At 38.1% G+C, this 27,438-nt stretch overlaps 2 protein-coding genes and 3 long non-coding RNA genes across 6 annotated transcripts in view; 2 read left to right on the forward strand and 3 right to left on the reverse strand.

The window, feature by feature from the left end:
• LOC146470591 (uncharacterized) overlaps positions 1-11,188 on the forward strand; it is a 24,958-nt gene extending 13,770 nt beyond the window's left edge. Inside the window, exons 13-17 of the mRNA XM_085121761.1 lie at positions 2,119-2,176; positions 8,459-8,539; positions 9,270-9,338; positions 9,645-9,845; positions 10,665-11,188. Of these exons, the coding sequence (XP_084977887.1) occupies positions 2,119-2,176; positions 8,459-8,539; positions 9,270-9,338; positions 9,645-9,845; positions 10,665-10,712 (457 nt within the window). The 3' untranslated portion in view covers positions 10,713-11,188. The remainder of the gene's footprint in view (positions 1-2,118; positions 2,177-8,458; positions 8,540-9,269; positions 9,339-9,644; positions 9,846-10,664) is intronic.
• LOC146470592 (uncharacterized) lies at positions 2,185-9,337 on the reverse strand. Its single transcript, XR_014866998.1, has 3 exons — positions 8,638-9,337; positions 8,429-8,580; positions 2,185-2,946 (listed from the first exon to the last, which is right to left on the reverse strand). It is a non-coding gene; the product is annotated as an uncharacterized LOC146470592 (long non-coding RNA).
• LOC146470593 (uncharacterized) lies at positions 6,145-8,390 on the reverse strand. Its single transcript, XR_014866997.1, has 2 exons — positions 8,015-8,390; positions 6,145-7,101 (listed from the first exon to the last, which is right to left on the reverse strand). It is a non-coding gene; the product is annotated as an uncharacterized LOC146470593 (long non-coding RNA).
• On the reverse strand, positions 10,865-27,064 carry LOC146470594 (uncharacterized). 2 transcript variants are annotated; one of them, XM_085121778.1, is made up of 5 exons: positions 26,496-27,064; positions 24,022-24,082; positions 17,516-17,602; positions 12,238-12,307; positions 10,865-11,502 (listed from the first exon to the last, which is right to left on the reverse strand). In XM_085121778.1, the coding sequence occupies exons 1-5, from the start codon at positions 26,887-26,889 to the stop codon at positions 11,443-11,445; spliced, it is 672 nt and encodes a 223-aa protein (XP_084977904.1). In that variant the 5' UTR covers positions 26,890-27,064; the 3' UTR covers positions 10,865-11,442. The 2 variants fall into 2 exon arrangements, with proteins under 2 accessions (XP_084977904.1, XP_084977903.1); XM_085121777.1 differs by having other exon boundaries at positions 24,022-24,085.
• On the forward strand, positions 18,916-22,716 carry LOC146470595 (uncharacterized). The gene is made up of 3 exons (XR_014866996.1): positions 18,916-19,027; positions 19,162-19,216; positions 22,366-22,716. It is a non-coding gene; the product is annotated as an uncharacterized LOC146470595 (long non-coding RNA).
• Positions 27,065-27,438: the final 374 nt, after the last annotated feature.

The raw sequence follows: 27,438 nt of genomic DNA on the forward strand, positions 1-27,438 counted from the left end.
TTATTGGATCAAGTACACAGAGGTTGATTGCCGTGCAAAAGTCGGGTAACTTTGACTACTTTGCAAGCGTCCTGTGAAAATATTAAATATCAGATTCCGCATCCTCTGGGCCGATTTCTTTCTTCTGCAGCGAGATAAAACCAAATAACGTTTTACTGCACGTTTGTAATGAAACATTGGAATAAAATAAGCAAGAATTAGACCGATGAAATAGAACTCAACAGAAGCGTATCAGCCCACGTGTAATACTGGAGATAGCGCGTTCTGCGTGGCCCTTTCTCTCGCTTTTTGCTCCGCTCCACGCTATCTTGAATATTTCTTTCGAAGAAATCACCATCGTACCTAAATAACAGTAAAAATGCGATTTTCTTTCATTATACATTTCCTCTGATACGAAATGAATAATCGCTTTAGCTTGAAGCGTAAATTACATTACACGCAATCAAAACGAAAAACCTACCCAATAGATTTTATCTCTGTTATCAGTGCACTCCTCCAAGGAGTGCACAGTTTGGCAAACTCTCCGCTGACGCGCTTCTGGTTTCGTTAGCCTTGGTTTTTCCCCGTTTTCCTGGTTGATTTTTACGTTTTCCTTTCGCCACTTTCCCCATCTCGCTCGATCACAACAGCGGAGTCTAAAACGTGTCTGCAACGCGATACTTTTTCCGCGAAATTCTGTGCTATTAGAATGATGATTATTCAAGAAAGTGACGCAGGCATACTCGGAAAAAAAGAAATCCGAGTGCTCCTATCAGGAGTCGAACCTAAGACCTTCCGATTACTAGTTCGGATGCTCTACCACTGAGCTACAGGAGACTCGTGGGAGCTAAGGCCATTAAACTAGGTTCATGGGACAAACATCCTGCATACTGCTAGGATTTGAATGTCGAACGTGTGGTATATGAAAGAAATGTGATGGTATATTTTCAGCCTGGTGAATGAATGAGAATGATGATTATTCAAGAAAGTGACGCAGGCATACTCGGAAAAAAGAATTCCGAGTGCTCCTATCAGGAGTCGAACCTAAGACCTTCCGATTACTAGTTCGGATGCTCTACCACTGAGCTACAGGAGACTCGTGGGAGCTAAGGCCATTAAACTAGGTTCATGGGACAAACATCCTGCATACTGCTAGGATTTGAATGTCGAATGTGTGGTATATGAAAGAAATGTGATGGTATATTTTCAGCCTGGTGAATGAATGAGAATGATGATTATTCAAGAAAGTGACGCAGGCATACTCGGAAAAAAGAAATCCGAGTGCTCCTATCAGGAGTCGAACCTAAGACCTTCCGATTACTAGTTCGGATGCTCTACCACTGAGCTACAGGAGACTCGTGGGAGCTAAGGCCATTAAACTAGGTTTAAACTAGGTTTGTGCTATTGTTGTTGACGCCATGGGGTCCTGTTGCTCGATTGGCTCGCCACCTAATGAGGTGTCATAATCTCCTGTGGAGGCTTGTTTTTCTTGCAAACCTTTATCGAGCGAAAACTCGCACTTGAATTTTGGCAGAGCATGTCGACTTTGAACGAATTAATAGGGTATGTAGTTTTGACGGATTGTCGTGAAATTTGGCCAGAAGATTCGAGGAATAATGACAAACAAAAAGGTGTCAGGGAATTTTGATTTTCAAAATATTTTTCCCGTGGCGACTGTTTACGCAACACGACTCAAATATTTTTTGCTACTCAAACTTTAGACGTGGATATCTAAATAACCAATCAGAATTTCGAAAAAGCCTGACACCGTTTTGTTGATTGATGCCTTGTGAATAACACTGTGCAGCGATTTTGTTCTTCGCGCGGCGTTCGACAACCGATTAATTCAATGGAACGACCATCGGTCGATTCGAGGTTCTACTGGCTCCTGGCACTTAAAAAAGGAAAAGATCGCTCAATTATATTTTTTATAGGAAACTACATTTATTAAGCTTTATAATGATATATAGTTTGTTAGAGGTTTATTAAAACTTGCGCGCGTACGATTTTTTTTCCAAAGGACACCCGCGAACCCAGGAAGTATCCTTAAGCTTTGTTCTAAAGTTTTATACAGAGCTAGCATCATTTCCATTTACGAGCTCGTTTTACTGAATTATTGCTGTTGTTAATAATTTACAGGGAGTACGTTAATGCAGGGGTACATTACTTACCAGTGTTTTCAGGATCCCCAAGTCCGGTAAGTCACTCAAGATTCATTCAAATTCAGTACGATATGTTACCATGCACGGCGACGTACGTTACATAATTAGGGAACTTAAGCAACGACGACGGCGACGGCAACGACAACGCCGCAAAATAGTAGGTTTAATGAGCAAAACAATCGCTCTGCACTTGCATTTTACATTTTGGCACATTTCTCTGCCGTCCTCTGCAAAACAACAACGTGAAATGACCACATTTGAGGTTTTGTGGAGAACGTGAACGTACGGCGGACAATTTTTCATTTTCTGTCTTAACTTGTACGCCACTCCTACCAATTTGGTTCCTGGATACTTGGCAATTTTTGTAAAAGTTGAGCGAGTTGAAATAATCGCGAAGTAGCACAAATGAAATAAAGATATATTTTCAGGTGACGTTTTCGTTTTCTTCTTCGTTGTCTCGCACTAGCGATTTACCATGCGCTTTCCGTTGAAATTTCACGGTTATTGTTGCGTTGGTTCTTAGTACGGTGTCAAGTCGCAAGTGTATTCTCTCGGCGATTGGACTGCGATATTGATGCGACAAGAGCAGCCGCGATCTTGCGATGTGAGCGTAAGGAACTTTTATGCGATTGATGCTGGGATCATTGCTAATGCACAACATTTGTTAAGTCGCAACTTAATGGACGAGAGATTGCGTTTCAGTAACATCAACAATCGCAGGTAGCTTACACAGTCGATTTGAAACCGCACTAAAAATCGCTACTTTAATCACTAGTGTACATTTTGTTTCAAATGTTGGACTAATCTCGTACCCAGATCTCCCACGGTCAGGCGGAGGGGAGATCTGGTAAAGTTCGATTTGAGGCCCGGAATACGGGCCTGCCCATCATCCTTTGTCCACCGTGCTGCTCGTAACTGTGATCATTCCTGGTGAGGTTTTCGCTTTCGAGGGTGCTCTTCGAAACGTTCTTCGGTCGAGAGGACAACAAAACTTGAAACTTAAACCAAAACGAAAAAGGCAACAGGAGAGATTGCAATCAACAAGCGCGGTAAATCACTTTTTTACTAAGATTAGTTCCTACCCTTTGTGACCATCTAGACCATCTTTGTAATGAAAACTGTTCCAAGAACAAATCCATCGTAATTGTGCTTTCTCCACTCAAGATCAACGTGCTTATCGACGATCAATTAAAAACACTTAAGTCAACCGGAGTAAGCTGTACCAGTTTTCGCCTTTGATGGTAACTGTATTGAAGATACTGTAATTTACAGGCAGGGAAATGTCACATCATTTTTGTGCACCCCAAGGTAAAGGTAGCAACAGACAGTGCAGAGAGTTTTTGTTGTCGAAGCTTTATCAGAAAAATTTTGTGGTCGTTGTTGTAGATGAGGCACAATAGAGTTACTGATTGGCATCTTGGTGTTAAATTTCGCATTGGAAAGTCAAATGGTTCATGTCATATTTTCATTTGCAAAGTTTCAGAAATTGTGGTCTACCAGTGATACGTAAAAATTATTTCTTCTCTTTGTAGTCTTTCAGCTGATTTGGTCACACAAATTCTCCTTCTTCCATAAGTTAATGGTTTAAATTTCCAAACCAAATGGATTGTGTAAATGCGGCAGGTTTCTTTTACAGGCCAAAGGACACAACTCAAGGTCACTGTAATAATATAATTTTATATGAACCAGCTAAACAGGGCCTCCTCCTACCTACAACAACTGTCCACTCCTATAACACCAGAAATTCTGCCAAGCTTAATTTCCACCGACCACAAGTTAGAACTAACATAGGCAAATTTACTTTTAAGTACTCTGCTTCTGTCATATGGGAAACTGTCCCCATGGCATTGACAAAAACAAAAACTTTTAACAGGTTTGAGAAACTTTATAAGGCCCACCTGATCTCTTGTCAATCAAATAATATATGTTCTGTTTATTATTAATGATCAAATATAATAGTATGTAACTATCTAATAATAATAATAGAGTTAAAAATAATAATAATAATAATAATAATAATAATTGTCTGCTTATATTTTGATCTTTGTTGTCGCTGCTGTTACTGCTGATGATGTGTTGTCTTTTTCCTTTCTTTTTGTTTGTTGTTGTTGTTGTTTGTTTGTTTGTATGTTGTTTTTTTGCTTTTTTTTTGTTTTTATTTATTTATTGTTTTGTTCTTCTTCTTAAGCTTGTCCTGTTTAGATTTCTTGCTCGGTTCAGTATATCTCGAACATACCTTAATTTACACAAATGTAATTCTCTCTTGTACATCCTAGGCTCTACAAACATTTCCTGCATTTTCTAATATCTCAATAAAGCTCAGTGTCATTTCTTTGTTTACTTAAAAGTAGGTGGTGGTCAGCTAGAAAGCCTTTGCTACTTTGACCACCACACACATTTTATAATTTGTACTGTATTTATTTTTATCTTGTAATCATTTGTTGTAATACTTTTCTTTCTATGTTAATGTTGTGTAAATAGTGTGAAATAAATGAACCATGAACCATCCTAGCCCTAACACCATGCTGCTGTCTTGGTTATATACCAGCAAACCAGAAAGACCGGTCCGTGTAAATAGTAGGCGCCCAATTATGTCCAACATTAAAATAGCGAGTACACCCTTGCTGTTTTAAAGGGTTTTTTTTTTCTCAAAAATGGAAGTTTGAATTTCTTTTGGGAAATGGAGGTACCACATCTGGATTTGAGATCTGAAGAATGTTTGGTTACTTGCAGCATGTGAGCAAACGGAGCAAGTCCCTATGAGTTTCCCATTAGAGTTTTATTTGGTAGTGATGAGCTTTCCATTTCAGTGGTTCTTGATTCACCTTTATCACATAACACTTGAAAAGTTTTCACCTGAAATTTATGTTAAGTTTAGGGGGCATGCCCCCTCGACTGCTTCTTTGATGACAAGTTAATAAAGGTTATAATTTTACACATAGGAGTCCACAGACTCGAAAATTAGAACCACATAATACACAAGTCCAATAATATTTGACTCTTGATATGAAGAACAAAGGTCATTATCTGCATTTGATTTGCAAGGCACAATGAGCTGCTTAAATAATCATTGTTGTACTGAGCATTGCATTATTTGTACATGCATAGAGGATGATACACTAAGAATAATACAAGGTTCTTTATGTCCAAAGCAGCTATCTTGGTGCTTGGGCACTCACCTCTGATGGGATCCTTGATTTCAGCAACAAAAAAAATAATAACAATAATAATAATAGGGAAGGTGTGAAGGTCTTTTGGGCTCATAAAAGTAGCAAATGGCAGATAAATAGAAAAGAAATAAAAAATATTTCCACTATTTGTTTTCCTGTGCATGTCTGTGTGTTCTAATGAACTGTCACCCATTTCTGCAGCAAAACAACAGCTTTCACAGTAAGCTGATCTTCAGTAACCATGAATTCCTAAGTATTCCTTAACCATGGCCTTCCATAGCCAGGAAACAACATTTAATCAAACTGTCAGACACAAACCCACTGCAGAGAAGTGGTGGGGAAAAGAAACTTTGAAAACAGTGTCTGTCTTGGATGAAAATTCCTTGTTGATGCCAATTCCTTGAGCAAAAAATTTTTCTTGTATTGATATTTGCACCCATGTCAGGTCCTAACTTTTCTTAATATTAAGACCAGCAACACAAAATTATGTTCAAGGACTTTTCACACAAGTACACAAAAAATATCAGAACAGTGAACCTTGAACCTTTAAGCCCCAGTAGTGATCAGTATCAAAATTTCTCCTAATATTTATCAATACACAATCACGGAGAGGTCATGAGATCACCAGTGGTGAAATTTCTTGATATTTCAACAACTTCCCTATAATGCTACTATGAAAAATGGACATGTAGAGACCAGTAAGGAGAAACTGTATGTTGACACTGAGGCTTAAAGGTTAAAAGCTAATAAATACAGAGCCATATTGTTGGTGATTATCGCAGCTTCTTTTATGGTTCGTCCTTCCACCACCCCATGCGTCAAAAAGGGCTTAGTTACTTGAGAATCCCTTTTTATTCAGCCTTCTCATTATCCATTTTCTGGTAATTATATTGTCTTATTCTAATGGAAAGAATAACAACATCCCAGTGAATGACTACAGTTTTTTCTTAATTAATTGCATCTTTGTTCAGGGGGCACAACTTCAGAGTACAGCAAACGAGGAACACTTTCCTCAGTATTCCCTACAGCGAAGATTGTTGTCATGACAACAACAGCAACAGAAAAACAACCAAACTACAATCATACAAAGTTTGAATATGAAAGATTTATGGAGTACTACAAAGGCCCTCCTATCTTAACACAAAGTAATGTTGAACAGTTTGATTACATATTTTCGCCCATAGCAGATGAACTTATCACCACCAATGTCAAAAATTAAGCCTGTCAGCCTATTATTTACTCATCATTAGTACTGTGTGGATTTGGGGGTGCCTTTTTGGGTGGAAAGCTTGGGGATCACCAGTTCTACCTTACTCCCCAAATTCCTCAAAATGCACTTTTGGCTCAGTCTCATTCTCTACAGACTGACAATGAATATTATTTGCCACAATCTTTGGGAATGGGGTTTGATTCTCATTGTGTTGGAAGGATAATAATTTATTCATTTTGGTCTTCCGCAAACCATGGAAAGTTTTTTCCAAGAAAGTGGAAGAGATGGGAAGCCTGCTACATCAAAACTTTACTTTAACAACAATCATATTGGTGCAAATATTGAAGAAATGCAACCCATCATGACAGATTAGTGTAAATACCCCAGAAATCTGTGCAGGGGAAAATTTTTGCTTATAACCACTTTGGTTTTGGCTTTTGTGTGAGAAATGCAGCTGTTGTGATATCTGTTGTCCGAAATGACTGTCATTGCTCTTAATTATGTGTTGAGCTGTGTCCAGCTGTTTTAGCCCTTGAAGATATTCACATCACTGATAGGAACTTTAGGAACTTGCTTCTCCCTAGAAATCAGGTGGAAGAAATTAAGGCAGAGTTAACAAGAAATAAAGGAGAAACTGAGGCCAGTGATAACTATTTGTATCAGAGAATGTGCTAAGGATTAACAATGGAAGTAGTAAATGAAATGTGTTTAGTACTTCAAGGACTCCATACTAATGATAAAATAATGGAGAAATTCCCCTATCTTAAAGGAAAGAACAATGGCAAAAAGATTCTAAAAACTATAAGTGATGTCAAATCCAAAGAGGCATGTCCTCCTTTTAAAACTACTTCTTTTCTAAAGCCTATCACAAGCATAGACCTGCAAAACATTAGGTGGTGCAGACATGTAAACCAATGTCCCCATTTTTATTTTAGAGGAAGGCTAGTTTTATATTTTGGATCCAAATTTTTTTTAACTCAGTAGGTGGGAGAGAGGGGATAAAATTAAACTAACTACACTTACATAAAGAGCCCTAATCGGTTCAGACAAGGTGTTCTCTGTTGTAGTACGGGTTTCATTACTATTATTTTGGCGGTCATAAGTCGGACATTTTTCATTTCTCTTAGCTGAGGGGCGGGAGGGATATTGATCTCACCAGCAGATGGATAATAATATTGTGTGGACACTCTATCAATTTCTCCAAAGTCCTATGAGAGATGTTGTATGGATCTTGAAGGAATAAGCACACTGGTCTGAAAGGACTAATATTATGTTATGAAGTCTCTTACTCAAAGTGCAGTTCAATTTATAGAAGGAAAATAGTCTTTTAGCAGAAGACAAAAACTGAAAATATGCTAGCAAATGCGGCGCGCGTGTTCAGGAACTCAAGGTAAAGTATTTTGGGGAAATTAATTTGCGTTTACTAAATAAATAATCATTTTAAAAAAAATCATTTTTTGTCAAGAAATACCAAAAAAAAATATATGACCTACCTCCATTTTATCCCCAAAAGTAAGCAAGCTTATATCCATCGTGTTGGAAACTTGTGTAATTTGGCAAGGCCGTTTGAACCTTACTGCAAACTCTTTTCGGTTAAAGTCGCTGTTGTCTTCCGAAAAAACAATTTCTCACTGTTCTCTCCCCACACAAAGGGCATGTATGTATTAAAACGTCGCATGACAATCTTAATCGGAGCGAAAACTTTTCCGTGTTTTTGTTTCTTCCCCGAACTGAGCGAAAACCAAACACAGAAGGAAAGAGCCAATCACAGAGCAGATTAGAATAAGACATTGCTTAATTCTGGTAACCAACCAGAAATGGCGTTATATCGAACTTTACCAGATCTCACATTTCGACATTCCCGAACCGACGACTGAGATCGGGGTACGAGATTAATGTTGGACCACAACACAATTTCGTCATGTTTTTCGTTTTAGACCTTCTTGGAATTTTTATCCAGTCATCCAGTGGATGTTAGCATGAGAGAAGCAATCAGTCAACGCATACACAGTTTGTCGGTAATACGCATGCTCAGTCTCATGACAGGGTAGTGGGTACCCTGCGAGCAGTAATTTCTCCACCGGACGCCACGAAGCGTAGCGTCCGGTGGAGAAACCACTGCTCACAGGGGAGGTAGTGGGCTATTTTTGATGCACTAGAATTCTAACTTGGGTCCATGGCTCAAGGTGAGACGAAACAATTTATTTATTTACTTATTTAATTAACGTAGGTGCGATTTCTTTTGTTTCATGCCGTGTAGCCTTGGTGCCAATAAATAATTTTTATCAAACTACACGTGGGCTTATTGCCGATATAGAACATCTTCCAGAGGCAGATGAGGTCAAAAAGGGAAGGTTGAACAGTAACCTCGTCACTCCAATATAAACAGCCAAATTAAAAAAAATCAGTTTTAGGCACAAATGACATCAATCAATAAAGAGAAGTCCTGGAAAGAACTGTTATGGTATGATTTGGAATTATCGCATAAGCCGTTAATTTACATTTTCATTTTGGTAGTAACGGATGGGCAGCTGCTATTGGAGAGGGGCGCTTGTTAAGGCTAGGGTGCTTGTTTTGCCTTAAATAAGCAAGCGCCCTGGCCTTATCGAGAGGTTTTGGGGGTAGTTATTTGATCTGGGACGAAAGGAGATTGAATACGAATGAAGCGAGGAACGAGCGACGTTCTGGGAACTCCGATTTACTTGTGAGTGAAAGGGTAGCAAGATAATGACGTTGCTGTGTTTGTAGGGCACTTCGTGTGTGGCTGTACGTCTTTGGGATGCACACTACTCACTGGAGGACTGCATACCATTACCTGTAAGTGATAATACCTCTGGTGACTGCATTGGTCACTCATAATCGAAGAGTAAATACTGTACGTTAGGAATTTTGGGTTGGGAGGGGTGAGGAATTAGTAGAAAACACCAGTTATGTGATGAACTACATGATCAAGAATTTTCTCGCTTGGGTATTTCAGACGTCAATATTCTGTTAGCACAAGACTTGTTTGGGTACTGAACGACAGCAAAGGGAAGCCTGAATCCTTTTATTAGTTGTAATTCCTGATAAACTAAAAACACCATTATTAAATTGGTCAATTAATTGGTTGTTTTTTCCACATAGGTCCATGAAGAACTTTTGTCAGTTGGCAAACAAGAAAGATATAAGAAGGCAATTCAGACAACCTCAGGGAAATTAATTTCAGATATCGTGTTGCAGACTCTTAACAGAACAGAACGAAGACAGAGCGTGGCCGGGGACACTTACCTAATTGAAAAAGAGCACTACGAACAGGCCATGAACGGCGTGTTTAGTAACCTTCTGGTGAGACACATTATTAATATTATTTGACGTTTTAAACAGACTACTACGCGGGGAATTTTTCTGGTATTTCGTTCAAAATGACGGCTAAGTCTCTTTGCTCACAAACAACATGCTCCCATAACACCAAGACGAGGATTGCAAGTTAATTCCTGAAGGGAGAAGAAGCTATAAGTAATAACAGAAACTTCCTTCAACACAAACAAATTTGACAGAGATCTCTACACTTTTGGAACTCACCCAAGTCCCTTTTTCAATGATACCATGTGAAGTACTATTCATCGATTTTTTTCCGTACACAACGACATAACCTGAAAACGTTGGGGAAACTTTTTCAAGTTGCGAAATTTTCTTTTCCATCTTGGGAATGCTTAGCCAAAGGCACTTTGACACCTTTTGCCACCAATCTCGGTCTTGGAAATATTCTTATTTACTTATTAAAGTTTTGTGGAGGAGCCCCCCCCCCCCCCCCCCCCAAGAAACTCAGCCGCCCACTTGAAAAATTATTGCAATCAATCTTGAATATCCTCCTTCTCGGAAATGTTATAAAACGGTACAGACCGTACGTGCTGGATGTAATAACTGGCAGTGAAAGACGGTTAACTATTTGACTACAGTGGAACCTCTCCTTACGGACACCCCTTTTAATACGGATACCTCTCTATTACGGACATTTCACTTCGTCCCTGAGAGACCGAAATTCATATAAAGCTAACCTCTCTAAAACGGACACCTCTATAATTCGGACACTTATCCATGTCCCCTTGCTGTCCGTAATAAAGACGTTCGACTGTAATTGAGTTAAACCTTTTTGTTTACCAGGATGATGTTCTTCTGGAGAGTGGCATGGGGCCAATGACAGGAGAATAAAAGAATAGAAAAAAAACCCACAATTGTCACTCCTATCTTGTGTGAGAAGCCAAAGAGAATCGGAGGCCATTGACGACTTGGCTTCTTTTTAAATACATTAGTAAATAGTGTCATTCCTTGTGAAATATTTGTACATTATTATACTTGTGAAAAAAAACTATATTCAGGAGTCTAGAGATAGTTTGTTGTACGTAAATTTCAATTTGAAAACTCAATTTCCTTTCAGAAACATTCCTGTGGAGATCATTTACGTAAATGTAGAATGTCAATTGTTGGAAATTATTCGTAGCTATAATTACATTTACTACTGGCATCAGAGTATTAGCTCCCTAATGGTGTGTTGTAACACATCATTGTGGTAGATGGTATATCTACCTAGTTTACTGAACTAGTTTTGTACATTTAACCCTAGTTCCTTTTGTATAGTCTTTGCAATGAAATGTTTGAGTAATAAATTAATATATGTACATGAGGCATACTGTTTGGGCATGTCATTGGTTGTAGAGTGTATTATCAGAAAAAAAAGTAATACATGGGTGACACAGCGGCAAAATGAGTGCGCATGCTCGTCACGATTTAAGACTTGGTTGTGCGAACGATATTTGGACCAGCTTGTCTTCTAATTTATCACAACATTCTGGAAGAAGAAAGATGTGTCCAATCCTCAAACGTTTGTCCACAGGGGTAAGCCAAGGCAACACGCTGATAGGTCACATTCTTGTCACATTGTTCACTTATCCTTGAGGCCAACATTTGCCTGAAAAAATGCCCCATCACCTTGTGTAGCAGTCTGAAAAAAAAAAAAACAAACAAACAAACAAAATAAAGGCATTAACTGAAATGACAAACTGCTAGTGAAAGATTTGCCCTTGTCGCAGGGTATTGTAAAGTTTGTTGTAAATACACAGTAACAAACGTGATGTATCGCGGGCCAGATAGACATTACGTCCGACTGCAAATGCCATACAGACTTACCCATAGAACTGAGGGTTGTAGCAGTACATAGTTTTGAATTGATGAGGGCAGTTAGACTATGTCATAAAGAACCTTATTACCTCCATCTCAGCTTTTAAAATGCGTTTTTGTCTGTGTATGTATTTCGTAAACGGAATACCTATATTTAACTTACATTGTTATTATTTTTAGTCTTTTGTATCATTTTTAACGTTGGTGTGATGTCTAACGACCTTACAGACGAAATTGAATGTAAATAGAAGAAATACAAAAAGGAAGCGTTTGCACTCCGATGATGGTATGTGAAAATAACACGAAAAATTAATGTGAAAAGAGAAAGGACTCTCGACTAAACGTAAATTTAATTTTATAAAGGAAAAAGAAGGTAAAAGTGCCCAATGAAGACAAAAGTATTGTCTGAAATAGGAAAGAAAGATGAGAAAGGCACTTCCTATAATAATTTTGTTAAAATGGTTATAGGCAGAGCTCAGATTCTTGCGAAGAGCGTGGCAAGGAATGATTCCCACTTTATAGAGATTGATACTCGCTGACCAGTTTTAATGTAACCCACCTTGTTGATAGCCTTATGCCTGTCTCTACTCACAATCTCTTCTAATATCTCACCAGTCCCTTTCACAAGCCTATCGAAAAATATAGGGCCAGTTACTTAAACAGAGTCTAACTTAGAATCTGTTTCTAAGTGTTTTATTTTAAGTAGATAAATAGTTTTCTAGTCTGGGATGCAAGCCTCCTTGTTACCGTCAGCAGCAGACAATGTTTAGATATGACTGTTGGCAAAATTGAAATGGCTTAGAAATACCGTCGAAACTGTCTTCAAATAACTGACCCGTAATGTTCACGTATTCATTTCTATTTCAAGAACGTCTTGAAGATCGCAAAGATTTTTGATGTTGTTAGTAAAGCTCTCCTGCAATTACGGGTTACTGCCTTCAAGTGTACGTGAAAATGCTCGTTTAACACTAAGAGGATATGAAGAGAATTCTCCAAGAAAGCACAAACCATAATTAGTTTTAGCAATTTCATAGCTAGACATTAGCCAATAGTCACGGTAAAGTAATTCTTTATTGGGACAGCTCACTCCACCAACTGGTTATGCGGTGAGGGTAAAAGGAGGAATGCGTTTGCGGAATGGAATGTGGAATGACGTGCGGAATGGCATAATTATGCAAAATACAAGTTGCGGAATGACATAATTATGCGAGATACGATTTATGCATAATAACTCACAGAAATACATTAAACTGAAAAAGCGCGCCTTTTTTGGGCCCCAATTTGCAAATACAGCCTTTTTGTAACCATTTCAACCGAAGAATGCATCACAAAAACCCAAACAATGGTATCTTCGAATTCAAACTTTTTTCCTTCGATTCTCATCGCATAGCCGTTGATGCAACATAGCAGCTCGTGGACTTTAATCGTTCGCGAGTGAACACACGATTTGTAATACATTTGCATTAAAGAGGCTTGTTTATTTACGTAACCTGGTTTCCATTCCACACGAGTCGTCCGCCATTACGGGAGATGTGTACAACTCAATCGAAGGCTGGTTAAACTTGACATGTTTCAAGCTCGCAGGAAAAAGACGTGAGTAAAGAACCGCCTCTGTTTATTTTTGAAAGGATTTATGTCACTTGTCGAGGATTTATCTGGTTATGACGAATGTGTTGTGGTTCGGTCATGCTCATTTCCGTTGTTTTACGTTTTATATTAATCAATTTATCATACACAGCCAAACACACACACACGCAAAAAGTAAATAAATAAATAAATAAATGAAAACGAAAATAAAAATTTAACCGCAATCTATACCGCAGAACTCTTTCCCCGTATTTTGACGTGTAGATTTCGGTTTTTTATTTTCGAAGGAAGGATCTTGATGTAACAAATTTTCAACTCCAACATTTTATAAGAAACTATATCTAAGCAATTCGGGAAAGATTTCCGCACAGCCCCATACATTATTTATCGATGTACAACTGTCACACAAACCCACTTCCAAAAACGACGAGCGTGAAAACAGAGTGTGTGCCAAATGTATAGATAATTAATTATGCATGGGGCTGGGCAGATATCTTGACGCAACTCGTACTAAAAATACTGTAAGAGACTAATGTCACTTGAAGCCTCGGTAATTAATACCATACCGTAATTCTTATCTGCTTTCTTTCCTTTTTCTTTTTTTTTATTTTATTTTAAAGAATCGATATAAGCTTGTATTGTACTGGTTATTCCATACCATGAAATCCCGGTTTGAAGTCCCCCTCACCTGCTAATAAATCGCCTCGATTTTTGGGCCATCTATTTGCAAACGAAAATTTTATTCCGTGATAAACCCCTACCACTCTTCCACTTATAGGCCCATCTTTGATCTTTATATAAACACGTAACACCCCTTCCCCCCTTGCCCCTAAAAAAGCCGGTGACATTTCCTCTTTACGTATCCCCACCCGTAACCGGAATTTTACGGTATTATGGTCTGTGCCTCATTACAAGAGCCTGTTAAGTTTTCCTAGACTCAACGTATTGTTGACTTTTTTGGTTTTCCTTGTTTTATCTGATTGGTGAGTATCACAGGTCTCGCAGAGGTAAACCCATAAATGGTTGGATTGCTCAGTAGCTCAACAACAGTAACTCAAGTAGCTCTACAAACATGTAATGTAACCACACTTACACCCCAGGGGAAGGGGGGACTCTTACATAAAACTGAAGGGACATGCTGTCAAAAATGTTGAACAGAATGTTCTAAATTGTAGCAGACTCTCTTGGCATAGGTGTGGCCCCAATGTAGTTTCCTTAAGGGTTACCAAAACAAAATATTGAAATAATCAAGCAGTTTCCTCATTGCACAGAACAAAAAATCTTTCCTTTGAGGTTTTGAAAGCAGAGATTCAGATTTCCACCGCAATGGTACAAAACTGTACATTTTCAACCCCTGTCAGGGACAAGCATTTTTACATCGCCCTAAAATTGACCTCCCATTTCCCCTTGGGGTGTAGAGCAATAATAACTAACTGTTCACATGGAGTTAACGTTTGGCAACAACAACAACAAGCAAGAGAGGATCAAAAGTATGAATTCTCCATACATGTTCCGATAGAAACCCAGCTGTTCACTATTTATGACTTTTTTTTAGGTCAACCATACAACCAGAGTTTTTTTGTTTTTTGTTTAAGTACACATAATTTTTTAAAAATTAATTTTTATGATTCTTGATGACTGACCTAAAAATAAACCAAGGGGAATCGTCATCATTCCAATAAGACATGTATGACCATTAGGGGATTAAGCCCACACATATACTTGATCCTCTCTTATGACAACCAAAACTATATCCACCATAACTTTAGCTGGTAATTCTAGTTGTCATAGCAGTTTCCATGTCCACATATATAACGCTTGTAATATGAAAACTCTACAAACAGTATCTTCATTTAACATACAGTTTGAAGATACTTAAGCATAATATAAACAAGGCTGTTTTCACGCCAAAAAATGAGTTGTTCATTACATAATTAGTTATGTAATGTAATTTGAAAACAACTCAACAAACTTATCGTTTTCAAAGTGATGTTGTAATGTTCTTGCTTACAGTTTGTAAAATGTCAAAAAAAAAAAGGATTTAAAGTGGAACCTTGCCAGTATACAACAAAGATGCATTATCATTTAATTAGGCCAAAATTTAAAAGCAAATTCTAAAAATTGATCAATTTTACTTTTTATTTGTCTGAGACAGTTCAAGTATCAGACAAAATGGTCAGTAAAAGAAGAAGAAAAAAAAAGCCGAAAAACCAGTATATAATACTAACATATTCTTTAAGGCTTTGCCCCACTATAAGCTAGCAGAATAAACGATGTTTGGGGTAACATGTTTTATACTTTGAAAATATAATACAATGTGACTGGATTGTTCAGCCATTGTGATGGATGATAGTTGTTATAGTGGTGAAGAAGCTTTCTCCATCTTAGGAATATTTTGGGATGTTATCAGTATGATTTATTTGCAAGTTCTTCTAACTGTAAAGTATACACGCTGAAGGTGATTCCATCACTGATAAGTCAGAGGGACATGCACTATTCATGGTTAAAAATGGGCATGGGTGTTATTTCAACACGTTGCAACAGTTATTGCAGTTCCCCTCCCCCTACCCCTCTCTTCTCCAAAGTGGACTGAATTTCATGTTTCCTCTCTAAAACCGAGATTTTATGGTATGGGATAACCAGTACAATACAAGCTTAAATCGATTCTTTAAAATGACGAAAAAAAAAAAGAAAGAAAAGAAAGTAGTCTTCAAGTGACATTAGTCTCTTACAGTATTTTTAGTACGAGTTGCGTCAAGATATCTGCCCAGCCCCAGGCATAATTATCTATACATTTGGCACACACTCTGTTTTCACGCTCGCGATCGTCGTTTTTGGAAGTGGGTTAGTGTGACAGTTGTACATGGATAAATAATTGAATTGCTTAGATATAGTTTCTTATAAAATGTTGGAGTTGAAAATTTGTTACATCAAGATCCTTCCTTCGAAAATAAAAAACCGAAATCTACACGTCAAAATACGGGGAAAGAGTTCTGCGGTATAGATTGCGGTTAAATTTTTATTTTCGTTTTCATTTATTTATTTATTTATTTATTTATTTATTTACTTTTTGCGTGTGTGTGTGTTTGGCTGTGTATGATAAATTGATTAATATAAAACGTAAAACAACGGAAATGAGCATGACCGAACCACAACACATTCGTCATAACCAGATAAATCCTCGACAAGTGACATAAATCCTTTCAAAAATAAACAGAGGCGGTTCTTTACTCACGTCTTTTTCCTGCGAGCTTGAAACATGTCAAGTTTAACCAGCCTTCGATTGAGTTGTACACATCTCCCGTAATGGCGGACGACTCGTGTGGAATGGAAACCAGGTTACGTAAATAAACAAGCCTCTTTAATGCAAATGTATTACAAATCGTGTGTTCACTCGCGAACGATTAAAGTCCACGAGCTGCTATGTTGCATCAACGGCTATGCGATGAGAATCGAAGGAAAAAAGTTTGAATTCAAAGATACCATTGCTTGGGTTTTTGTGATGCATTCTTCGGTTGAAATGGTTACAAAAAGGCTGTATTTGCAAATTGGCGCCCAAAAAAAGGCGCACTTTTTCAGTTTAATGTATTTCTGTGAGTTATTATGCATAAATCGTATCTCGCATAATTATGTCATTCCGCAACTTGTATTTTGCATAATTATGCCATTCCGCACGTCATTCCACATTCCATTCCGCCAACTCAATCTGTCTTTTACCCTCACCGCTGGTTATGGCTGATGGGGAAGTAAACGGCCGCCTTCAAAGACTTTAAAGGGCCCGTTTACACGAAAAATGGGGCCAAGATATCTGAACTTTCGGTGGTGAAACATTGAGTGCATTCCATTTGGAAGAACTGGCCCGGCCAGACGGGCCGGTCTGTAAATCAAATGTGTCATTTTGAAGGGATGGTACTGCAAAAACTGACCCGTCGGGGTCGCCAGTTTTGGCAAATGAAAAAAGACCATTGTAAGAACTTTTGGAAAACGTTAAATAGTTTGATTTGATGGGTCACGGAATTCAGAGTCTGTTAGCAAAACTTTGTGCATCTTAGTCATTTAAGTTAGACGCACCTTCGCAAATTTTGTGCGCCACTAATTTTTCTCATAAAAAACCGGACCCTTCAGAAAATTGCCATTGATCTGCCTCTTCAAAGTTCCGTTTGAAATAGCCCACAGAGCCCCCCCCCATGAGTCCATTTGATGATTATCTGCCAAGAATCTGATCACTGCAGTCACTGTAAGTTCTTTACCTGTGTCGACCCGTCTCTGGGTCGTATACCCTCCTGATCTGTGCTTGCTGTTTTTCATATTCCTCTTTTGTCATTGGAACCATGGATCTAGTAAGAAGGATATAAGTAATTAGATTGAAATTACAGCCAATCCAGGTCACGCGTGAACAGTATTTCCAAGAATGAAATGAACATTCGAATTTCTCTTTGTAATGTCCGACGTGTGAATGGAATGTTGGACATTTCTCTGGAAATCGTTCCGAAAAAGACGCATTAACTGAAAAAAAAAAAAAAAAAAGATTCAAAATACTTGGGAAACAATTGTTATTCTCGAAATATTCAATTTTGCAATGTAAAGAAAACTTCATAGCTTTATACCGTCAAGAAACTAGGGAATTTTATACGGGAACTCTGAAATCTCGTTGGCAATTTTCAAAACTGACATGTAAATTTCAAAACTCCATTTAAATTTCAAAAATATCGTTCACGCGTGACCTGGGTTGACTGTAAACAAAGTTCAAAGTCGTGTGCGCCCTGATACTGTGTCTTGAAAATAGGAGGCTTATTTAACTAAATCAGTTGAAATGTCATACCTTACGACTACTTTAAAACGTTATTATATCAGAATTTTATTTTTGTCCTGAACCTGAAGACCAACGTCAAATAGACAATGAAAGTTTCCTGAGGTGATGCAAGACCAAATTTAAACATTCGTCAAAATTGGTCTAGGAGTGTAAAAGCTGTTTTTTTTTTTTCACCAAAGGAGAGAGCACGTTTCAAACAAGTTCTAAAATTTTCTTGTGTTCTTACCACACGTTACTTGGTGATAGTTCGAATGAAAATAGACGTTTGAACATGCAAAGGGGCAAGCTTAACCCTTGAAGTCCTAATATTGAAGAACAAATTCTCCTATCTTGTCCCAATACTTTTCTCATGAAATTACTAGGGAGACGTTATTCAAATATCAAGAAAAACGCCTTGGGTGATCATATCCTTAATTCTCATGACCTCAGAAGTTGAAAAACCATTGATATTACAAGGAGAAATTTGATGCTGATCACTGTTACGTCTTAAAGGGTTACGTAATTTGGGTCGTTAAAAAGAAACTATGATCATGTTCTGCGGGGCATGTGAAATAGACTTATTGATTATAACATCACAAGCAAGACAATTGTGACACCATGAGTCTCATGACACCACTCATGACCACCATCACTGTTACGTCTTAAAGGGTTACGTAATTTGGGTCGTTAAAAAGAAACTATGATCATGTTCTGGGCATGTGAAATAGACGTACTGATCACAACATCACAAGACTCACGGTGTCAAAATTATTATGACACCGTGAGCACCGTGAGTCTCATGACACCACAAATAACACAAAATTTGATCTCACTACTGTACACTTGCTTCTAAATAAATTTTCTTGCTTCGTTTAAGGTTCAGGCAGTAGTGTTCAGGCTTTAAACAGACAACCAACACTGACGTTTTCTCCAGAGTCTGCGCTGTGCTACAATGTCTGTGCCAGGCGAGGTACATACTATTTTTAATGTATATACATTCAACTGCTTAAAAAGTCTCCTTTGCTTAAAGAGACAACTTTCACCTTCTTTTCTCGTTACAAGGTATTTACCTCTGATAACATTTTCAATGTTTCTTTTGAGCAGGACAAGGCCCCACTCCAAGCGATGGAGGAGCATTGCGAATCACAAGATGACAAAGGTGAAGGAAATATTATATTTTTTTGTCAGGAACAAATCGCTCTGGAAATTTTGATTGTACAGTAAAGTAAAACTTGACTTCTTGGCTTCGGCGTTTTTGTACCTAGCATGGGAAAAATAGCTCTTTTTCGTCAAGGAATGAAAAACGTGACTTAGAAAACAATTTTAAACGACAGGATGCTCGAAAAACCGACGGCAACTTCATTAGCTCAGTCAGAACGGTCTCTGTTTCCTAAATATTTTCTGCCATCAGAAATCGGTCATCTAAAGAATCTATACAGATTAACGTATGGTCCGAAAATTGTTCTGAGCAAAAAAAAAAAAACATATTCGAATTCTTTGTCTTCAATATTTCTTGTCTGGTGTTCTCGACTGATTAAATGAATGGGAATAAAGAGAAAAAATAGTAATAGAAGTGTTTGGCCGTTATTCCAAGGCAATAGCTGGCGTTCGTCTAAGTTGATTTCCGAAATTAAAACCAAAAATACTGTTAGTTGAAAGTCGATAATTCTCAAATAGCATTTAGTATACGCTTGCGTCCTGAAAGGTGGATACACTGAATGGAGCCTTGTCCCTAACATTGGCTTATTTCAAATTATGAGTTCATATTTATGTCAATTTTTTTTTGCATGTGGCTTTCCGACGCTTTTTTTTAGTTTGCATTTGAACTCTTGTTCTGTTATAGCGCAAACGACAAATTTAAGCCATTCCCGGCAACTAAACGGGCATTAAAAGGGCACTATTACGGAGATTCTGCTGTATGTTTGTCGAAACTATTCAATTATTTGAATTATTTGTGAAAATTTTTGTTTGGCAATAAAGCGCGCGAACTTTGGCCACCATTGTCAACAAAACTGAAGCGGTGCCTTTCTTCTTTCCCATAAAATCGTTGACCTTTTTTAATATGGTGAGTGAAATATGACTGAAATTTATAGCCATAAATTGATCTTGAAAATCTATCCTAGACAATTCTTGGGCGAAGTTTTCTGTACAAATATTGAGCATATGCAGTTGTGCTGTGTGTCACATTCCTGACACATGAAAACAGATTTTACCAGATGTCCTCTACCGAAGAATGAGAAGATCTGGGCACGAGATTAACAGAATGCCTGCTGTGTCTATAGTTAGGAAATAGAATTTCCTTATTTGGTTGAGTTATATTAGTGGTGTGATGTAACAGCTTGTGACAGTCATGTTGATCTTGTGATCCCAACATGCAGGGGAACCGAACGAGAACTTACATTTGTTCATGCAAAATACGTCAATTTTTTCCTGTGTTTCAAGGTCGCTTCCTGCCAGTCTTTTTTAAAAAGACATATTTGTATACACTGTTTTTTTTTTATAAGAACGTCTAATTTTGGAGCTGAGACTGAACGTTCTTATATATTTTGCGATTTGACACACTGATTTGAGGCTGAAAACGTTCTTAAGATGTTCTTAAATTACATGATATACACTACATGTATTTCAGTAAATCAATGCGGACGTGCTGAAATATGGTATCAAGAACTGCTGATTATGACAAACCGAGATATGTGTCACCATTGTTAATGTTATACAAAACATGCCCTTAAGTATTTTGGCTAATTTACATTTGTTACCTTGATTTTATATACAGATTAGCAAAATAACAACGTTCTTAATCGAGTCTCAGCCTGATGAACGTTCTTAATACGTTCTGAAAATTTCGGTTTATCTCAGCCTCAACGTTCTTATAAAAAGGTTCTTATAAAAAAAAAACAGAGTGTAATTGGAATAGATATTGATTTGTGCCGATTCTGAAAATTTAAGTGGAAGAATTTACTAGCTGTTGTTTGTTTTACGAAAAGTCCCGGGCTAACCCTTCAGTTTTCGCATTCTTAATGACACATTAGCCCCTTCGAAAACGAAAGGAATTAGTTTTCCATCGATACGAAATAATAATAATAAAAAGTTTTATTTGCTCTCTGAAGCATTGGGTGAACTTTTAAATTCAAAGTCTTGGTTAATATCCTACATAAACGTTTTCCAGGTTGTCATCTTGTTGGTTTATTATTAACTAAGTTCCTTTAATTAGCGTTAGTTCTCGAAATAGACATGCTTGGGAGCCTTGCCGACCCATTTTCTTTCATCATTGCATTTGAACATTCTGTTTTTTAAAACTGTTGTTCTCGGACTGAATCTGTCCGAGTTTTCATTGGATACCCGTTATTGGATTGTATGGCCGTGTAAGCATATTTCGGTTTACTTCGATCGTTTAACCCAAAGATTTCTAAATCATTGTAATCATTCCAGATTCTAATTAGTTTAGAATAGTCGGAGTTAGTTGAGAGTTTGTTGAGATGCAATTGTAAGATGGCATGTGCAGTTTTGACCGATAGAAGCGGAGCAAGTCAAGATTGAAGTCAGCTGGAGAAAACACCAAAATGTGATCCACAGTCTTAATAGCTTGAGTTCGCTCATCCCCTTTTAAACGATTCGCCCTCAACATCAATTGCTGCCTGTTTTGAACACAATTCATCAAAGCCATCCACACTTTAAGGAACTGTAAATGCATCCAGGGTGGATGCATTTCAACCAGTTTAATTTCGGACGGTGCAGTTTGTTGGTTTGGTTGCATGCTATCCTGCTAGAGGAAAGGGGGTTCCGCAGAAATTGGGTTGGTGTTTGTTGCGCTCTTCATTGAACCGTTAACTTTCTTCAAACCAAAGTGTTTAATTTTTCCCACCCTGTTCACATTAGGCCCTTAAGACCCAAGGGAAGGCTTCAACTCACGATGTTAATCAATGCACTTCTCTAGACACAAAGTAGTGTTTAATAAGAGCGGTTTTTATTTGAGTGTCGTAAAAATCCAAAACCGACTCTGGACAATCACAACTGACGCAAAAAGCGCAATGAAACAACGGAAAAACGCTTTCGAGCAAGGCATGTTTGGTTTTGGTTTTGCTTCTGACTGGTTGACAAGGTGGAACGTGTTTTGCTGGCCAATTACAGAGCGAAGTAAAGCAAAACCAAAGCAAACGTGAAAATAGTTTGGACACTCAATTGAAAAGCGCTCTTATAGGACAACAATAAGTTGTCTTAGAACCAGGAGTTGCACATCGTGGCATTAATATTGAAAAATCAATGCAGCACACTCATGATCACTCTCCGTCTTTTTGCTTTCGTCAGGCCCACTGCCAATGCCTTCAAACGTCCAGGAAAATTTGCCTGTTGCATTTGCGATGCTGGAGAAGATACCCGACAAGTGCAGATGTCATTCTTTGAAGATCCGGGAACACTCGGAAGGCCTACTTGGATAACATAAAATTATGACTGCCCTATTAGAATTAATAATCCCGATTGAATCGTCCAGTGAAATAAGTCAGTAAATCTCATCGAAGTTACTCTTGTTTAAATCGTGATGTTATCTAAACAAACGCATATAGGAAACAAGCTGATCGGATAATCGTAAAAGTATGTTATCTGGAGCACAGTCATTACATTGTCTGGATGCGTAAAAATAAAAGTGGTTTAATGCTTTGTAGTGGTTCACATTTACTGAAAGTTTCTACATAAAGTACACTGATATAACCCTTATTGGAGATAAAGGAAAGAAGACCGCAAGAAGTCTAAACGTTTTTAATTTCTTGCTGACCCTTACTGACTGAGAATAGATGAACCCCTGTTCAAACTGTTGTACACAGAAAGTTTCCTTACTTTGCAATTTCAGTTGAGTCAGTTAGAATCATCCAGATTCCGTTCAAATAGTGTTGGAAGTTAACTTGAAATCTTGAAAGACTTACATAAGAAGTGATGACAAAACAGAAAAGATAAACAAAAATAATCCCTTGTGGTCTGCCGAAAACATTTGATATTTAAATTATTTCTGTCACGCTATTGTTGAGATATTTCCATATACACTCGATTGCAAAAACGTTGACACCTAAAAAGCATAAACCGTGAACGATGAGACCCAACAGATTTGTGGGTAGTGTTTAAACAATAACCCTTATTTCCATAATCAATAATTTACTATTCTCGTTCTTTGCAATAAAAAATACAGTGCTGACTTAACTCTTCCGAATAATTTTCTACCAAATACTGCTTAAGTTCATTGCCTGTTTTGAACTTAGGCAAATCGCGAATTGTATATCACTCAAATTGGCCCTTGTTGGCCAACTTGGACACTTTAAGGAAAGCTTGGACAGTTTTCATCATTCACCACGTGCAACTAATTTTGGTCATCAGCCGTCGCACGAGAATAGAATATTATGCAAATAAATTTAGTACACTTATACCCATAAAGCCATTGGGTATCATCGTTCACGTTTTATGCTTTTTAGGTGCCAACGTTTTTGCAATCTAGTGTATACAGGACGATCTGTATAAATTTACAAGAAATCATTAATGTGTTAACAACGACTACGGCTTCTTGACGGAGCAGCTACATTGTAATTTTAGTACCCAAATCTGCAATTCCAAGAGCTCTCTGCTCCTAGAACGTTCAATCAAGCCCGATAATGGTCTACCAGAGTTCAAGTTGGGTACGGATTTGTCACTCAGCAGACAACCCTGTTCTATCTGTGAAAACTAAATTGTCATTCAAACCTGAAGCCTTACTAGCCTTACAGTGCTTAGCATAACAAGAATGAATGTAGGAGATCTGAAAAACACCATGATTCGCTCAGTTTGATAGCAGAAAACCAAGACACTAGTAATGATCTAAATACATGGTTATGTCAATGTACAAAGGAGGCATAGGAAGGGACCGGCGCCTCAGAAATTATGCATTGTTTCTTGATTTGAAATAACCATATTTGCCAGTTATTGACAGTGGTAGCTCACCTCTTCTTTGGTGCTGAATTGGATCCAGTGTCAGCAGGAACTGACTTTTTCAAAGTATCATCTGCTGTATAATATTAAAAAATGATATGAACTTGTAAACAATCAACTTTTCTCATCCGTGTTGGGTCAAATCAACTAGCATCTATAACAGATCACTAATGCATGACACTCAAAATCTGTTCACCACTGTAAAAACACAGACGATGAATGGAATTTGGTAATTTCAGTTGCTTATTGCATGCCCGGGGAGGGGGGGGACTCCCAAATGAAAGCGATGGGGGTGATTGTCATACTTTTTGGTGGTTAAAATTAATGGTTTGGTGCCCTTTGTGGTGCTAAAATCTAAAATTACTTCCATCAGAGGTATGGTGCTACCTTTTAGGGTATTGAGCCAAAAAAAATATGAGAGGAAGTAAATGTCAGTCAACTGATTTTAATTTTTGTCTCATTCATGACTCCCTTTTAGGGGTAAGAGATTGTTCAGCCAACACCCACAAAACAGAATTCTGGTACCTTTTAGGGGTTCTTTTCAAAATTTCCGATGATCACCCACACCACTAAATTATATCGGAGTCCCTCCTTCTCCCGGATTGCATGACATTTCCATGATGCATGCTCGTGCTCAATGCTGAGGCATGTTTTGTTGAAATCTTTAGTATTTTGGAGTGATTTTAACATTGTTTGATTGTTTTGGATTGGGTCAAATGCTATAACACTGACACAAATTTTTGGTAGATGACCTTCAATAATTACCAAACCCAGTAGAATTGACAATGATTTTCATTGAGTTATATGCTTAACACTGATTATTCATCCCAGGAACAACACATCCTCCTGCCCTGTGCCTATAATATATGTTGTGGTCAGCAATGATGAGATCTGGGCCCAGTTGTTCAAAGCCCAATTAATCCAATCCTGGATTAAGGTCAACTTTGATTTGAGTTTAATTGCTAATCAGTGAGGACTCAGTAAACAAATTTTGTTCCTCAGTTTTGGCATAGGCTTTTGTTTAACTTTAGCTTAATGCACCAGTCAATGTAAACCACGGCCCCCCGACCCCCGGGACATAGCGGGGGATGTAACATTCCTACAGTGTTACATTTGGACTTTTACCCCGGCCCTCGGGGGAATATGGACCGTTACTATCCCCACCCCTAGGGCCCCAGTCAGCAAGGCCCGGAGGGCCTTGCCCTCTAAAGGGGTCTGCTCCCCCAATAAATTTTGAAATATTATACTCTCAGAGACGCATTTTCCTGCATTCTGAAGCACTATTAAAAATGGTAAATACGAGACTTGTTGAAAGCATGGCAATTTGTCATTTTATTAGGTTTCCCTAAATAGAAAGCAAAACCAAAGGGCTGCTCAGTGGTCACCCTTTAGAAGGTTCATGGGGCTCAGCTCTTGCCTTCACTTCAGAAGATTTTGACTCACATTTGTCAGTCCCACAAAAAAATCAAGAATCAGTTCTGAAAATAATAATCAATGACGTAACGGTTATGTAACAATAATTTTCTGTATATTTTACAATAATCTATGCAAACATTTCGCGAACTCAAAGCCAACAACAAACGTGCACATACGGAGTACTACATGAAGTACTAGCTGGAATAAACCACTGCCCAGTAACTGAGCCTACTCCACGTTCGCATAAAAGAGATCACCGTTTTCTTCTGGAAAATATTTTCGCTGTGTTAGCAAAGGATGACTTCAAAAAGGCACAGATTAAACAAAAGAACGTAAGACACACTAACCTTCTTTCCCAACGCCATTTTGAAGCCGTTCCAGAGTGTTGTGCCCAGTCCCTCCCTGTCGCGGCTAGCGTTACAGCCCCACTAAAAATGCCCGCTCAGTTTGACAAATTGTTACTGTCCCCGTCCTCCCGGTGAAATACAGCGTTACAAAGGCGTTACTCCACAGCTATGTCCCCGTTACTGCCCCGCTATGTTCCGGGGGTCGGGGGCCGTGGTTTACATTGACTGGTGCATAAATTACCTTTTAAAAAAATTTTACATGAGCAAGAAGAAAACATTCGGTAATTTTTAAATGGCGATTAGCGTTAATCGGCTTTTAAACAACCGGTCCCTGGGGATGGGAATTGGGGCTACATAATGTTGATGCCAAAGGCTACAATGGTAGGTAGTCTTAAATAATTTAAGCATTCACGTACCTCCCTCTAACACGTTAAAAATTATGTCAGTAGTCTATAGGTGGTTTGCATTGCAGCCATGTTGGTGGACAAAACAAAAAAAAAAAATGTGCTCACATAGTTTGCATAAAAATGGCAGTTAAAACTTCCAGGGGAGAAAAATCTAATTGCTGCTGTCGACCAACATGGCCGCCATGACGTCACATGCAAACCATCATTACTATCCTCAGAACCACTTAAAAGAACATCTTCAAATAAAAATTTACGTTTAGAAAAAACGAATTACTGTTATTTTAAGTGGTTAAGAGAATAGTATAGCTTGACACACCTTCAGTGGGGATTGTCGTGCAAACGTCTTTTTCCTTAGTCTTGCCAGTTGCAGCCTTCTTTTCCTCTCTTTCTTTCCGTCGTTTACTCTTCTTTTCCTTCTTCTCGCGTTTCCTCTTTCTCTTCTCTTTCTTTGTTCTAACACGATCTTTACGTCTATCTTTCCTTTTCTTTTTCTTCTTCCCATGATCAATGCTCCCAGAACGTTCACTTTCGCTACCACTGGACGAACTACTGCTACTCTTATCTACCATTTCATCTCTTAATTTCTTTTTTCTCTTCTTCTTAACACTCTGTTCAGATTCTCCGCTTATTCTCTTGGTTTTTCGCGACTTTCCTTCGTCGCTAGAGCTTGAGTTACTCGAGTCACTATAATGTCTTTTCCTTTCGTCCATCTTCACTCGTCTCAAGTCTTTTCAAGTTGAAATCGCGACTGCTAGATTTTTTAAAACGATAAAGTGTTTAAACGACCTTCAGGTAAGGGCAATAACTACGTAATAACGCTTACAGTTAGCTGCAGAGAGAACAGGACCGTGTAACAACTCCAAGGACGCCATTTTGTTTACAGCCTCACCCCATGCCTTCGCGGTTGCCATCAATTCCGAAATGTATGGAACATGGAACGTGGACTACACGTCAAGGATTTCAGTTTTACTTTTAGCCATCGATGAAAACTATTCTACATCCACGATGCAACGCGATCGTAGTGCGCACGGCCATATGTACGTTAAACATGTTTTCCGCCAAAATATTATAAGGAATATAAGTAGTCAACAAACAAATTGAGTTCAAGTTCCGCCTCGTTTCCCTTCTTAATGCGGCGATTTCAGTTCACTGGCAAAATTAATATTGATGTTTGCAATAAGGACAAGACATTTGTCAAAAATATGTTCTTTATATTGGACCCAAAGATAATTTAAATGCTGTCCAAATATATTACAAAT

This window comes from Pavona decussata, unplaced genomic scaffold (genome assembly GCF_977016875.1).
Source record: "Pavona decussata unplaced genomic scaffold, jaPavDecu1.1 SCAFFOLD_113, whole genome shotgun sequence".
Taxonomy (NCBI): domain Eukaryota; kingdom Metazoa; phylum Cnidaria; class Anthozoa; order Scleractinia; family Agariciidae; genus Pavona; species Pavona decussata.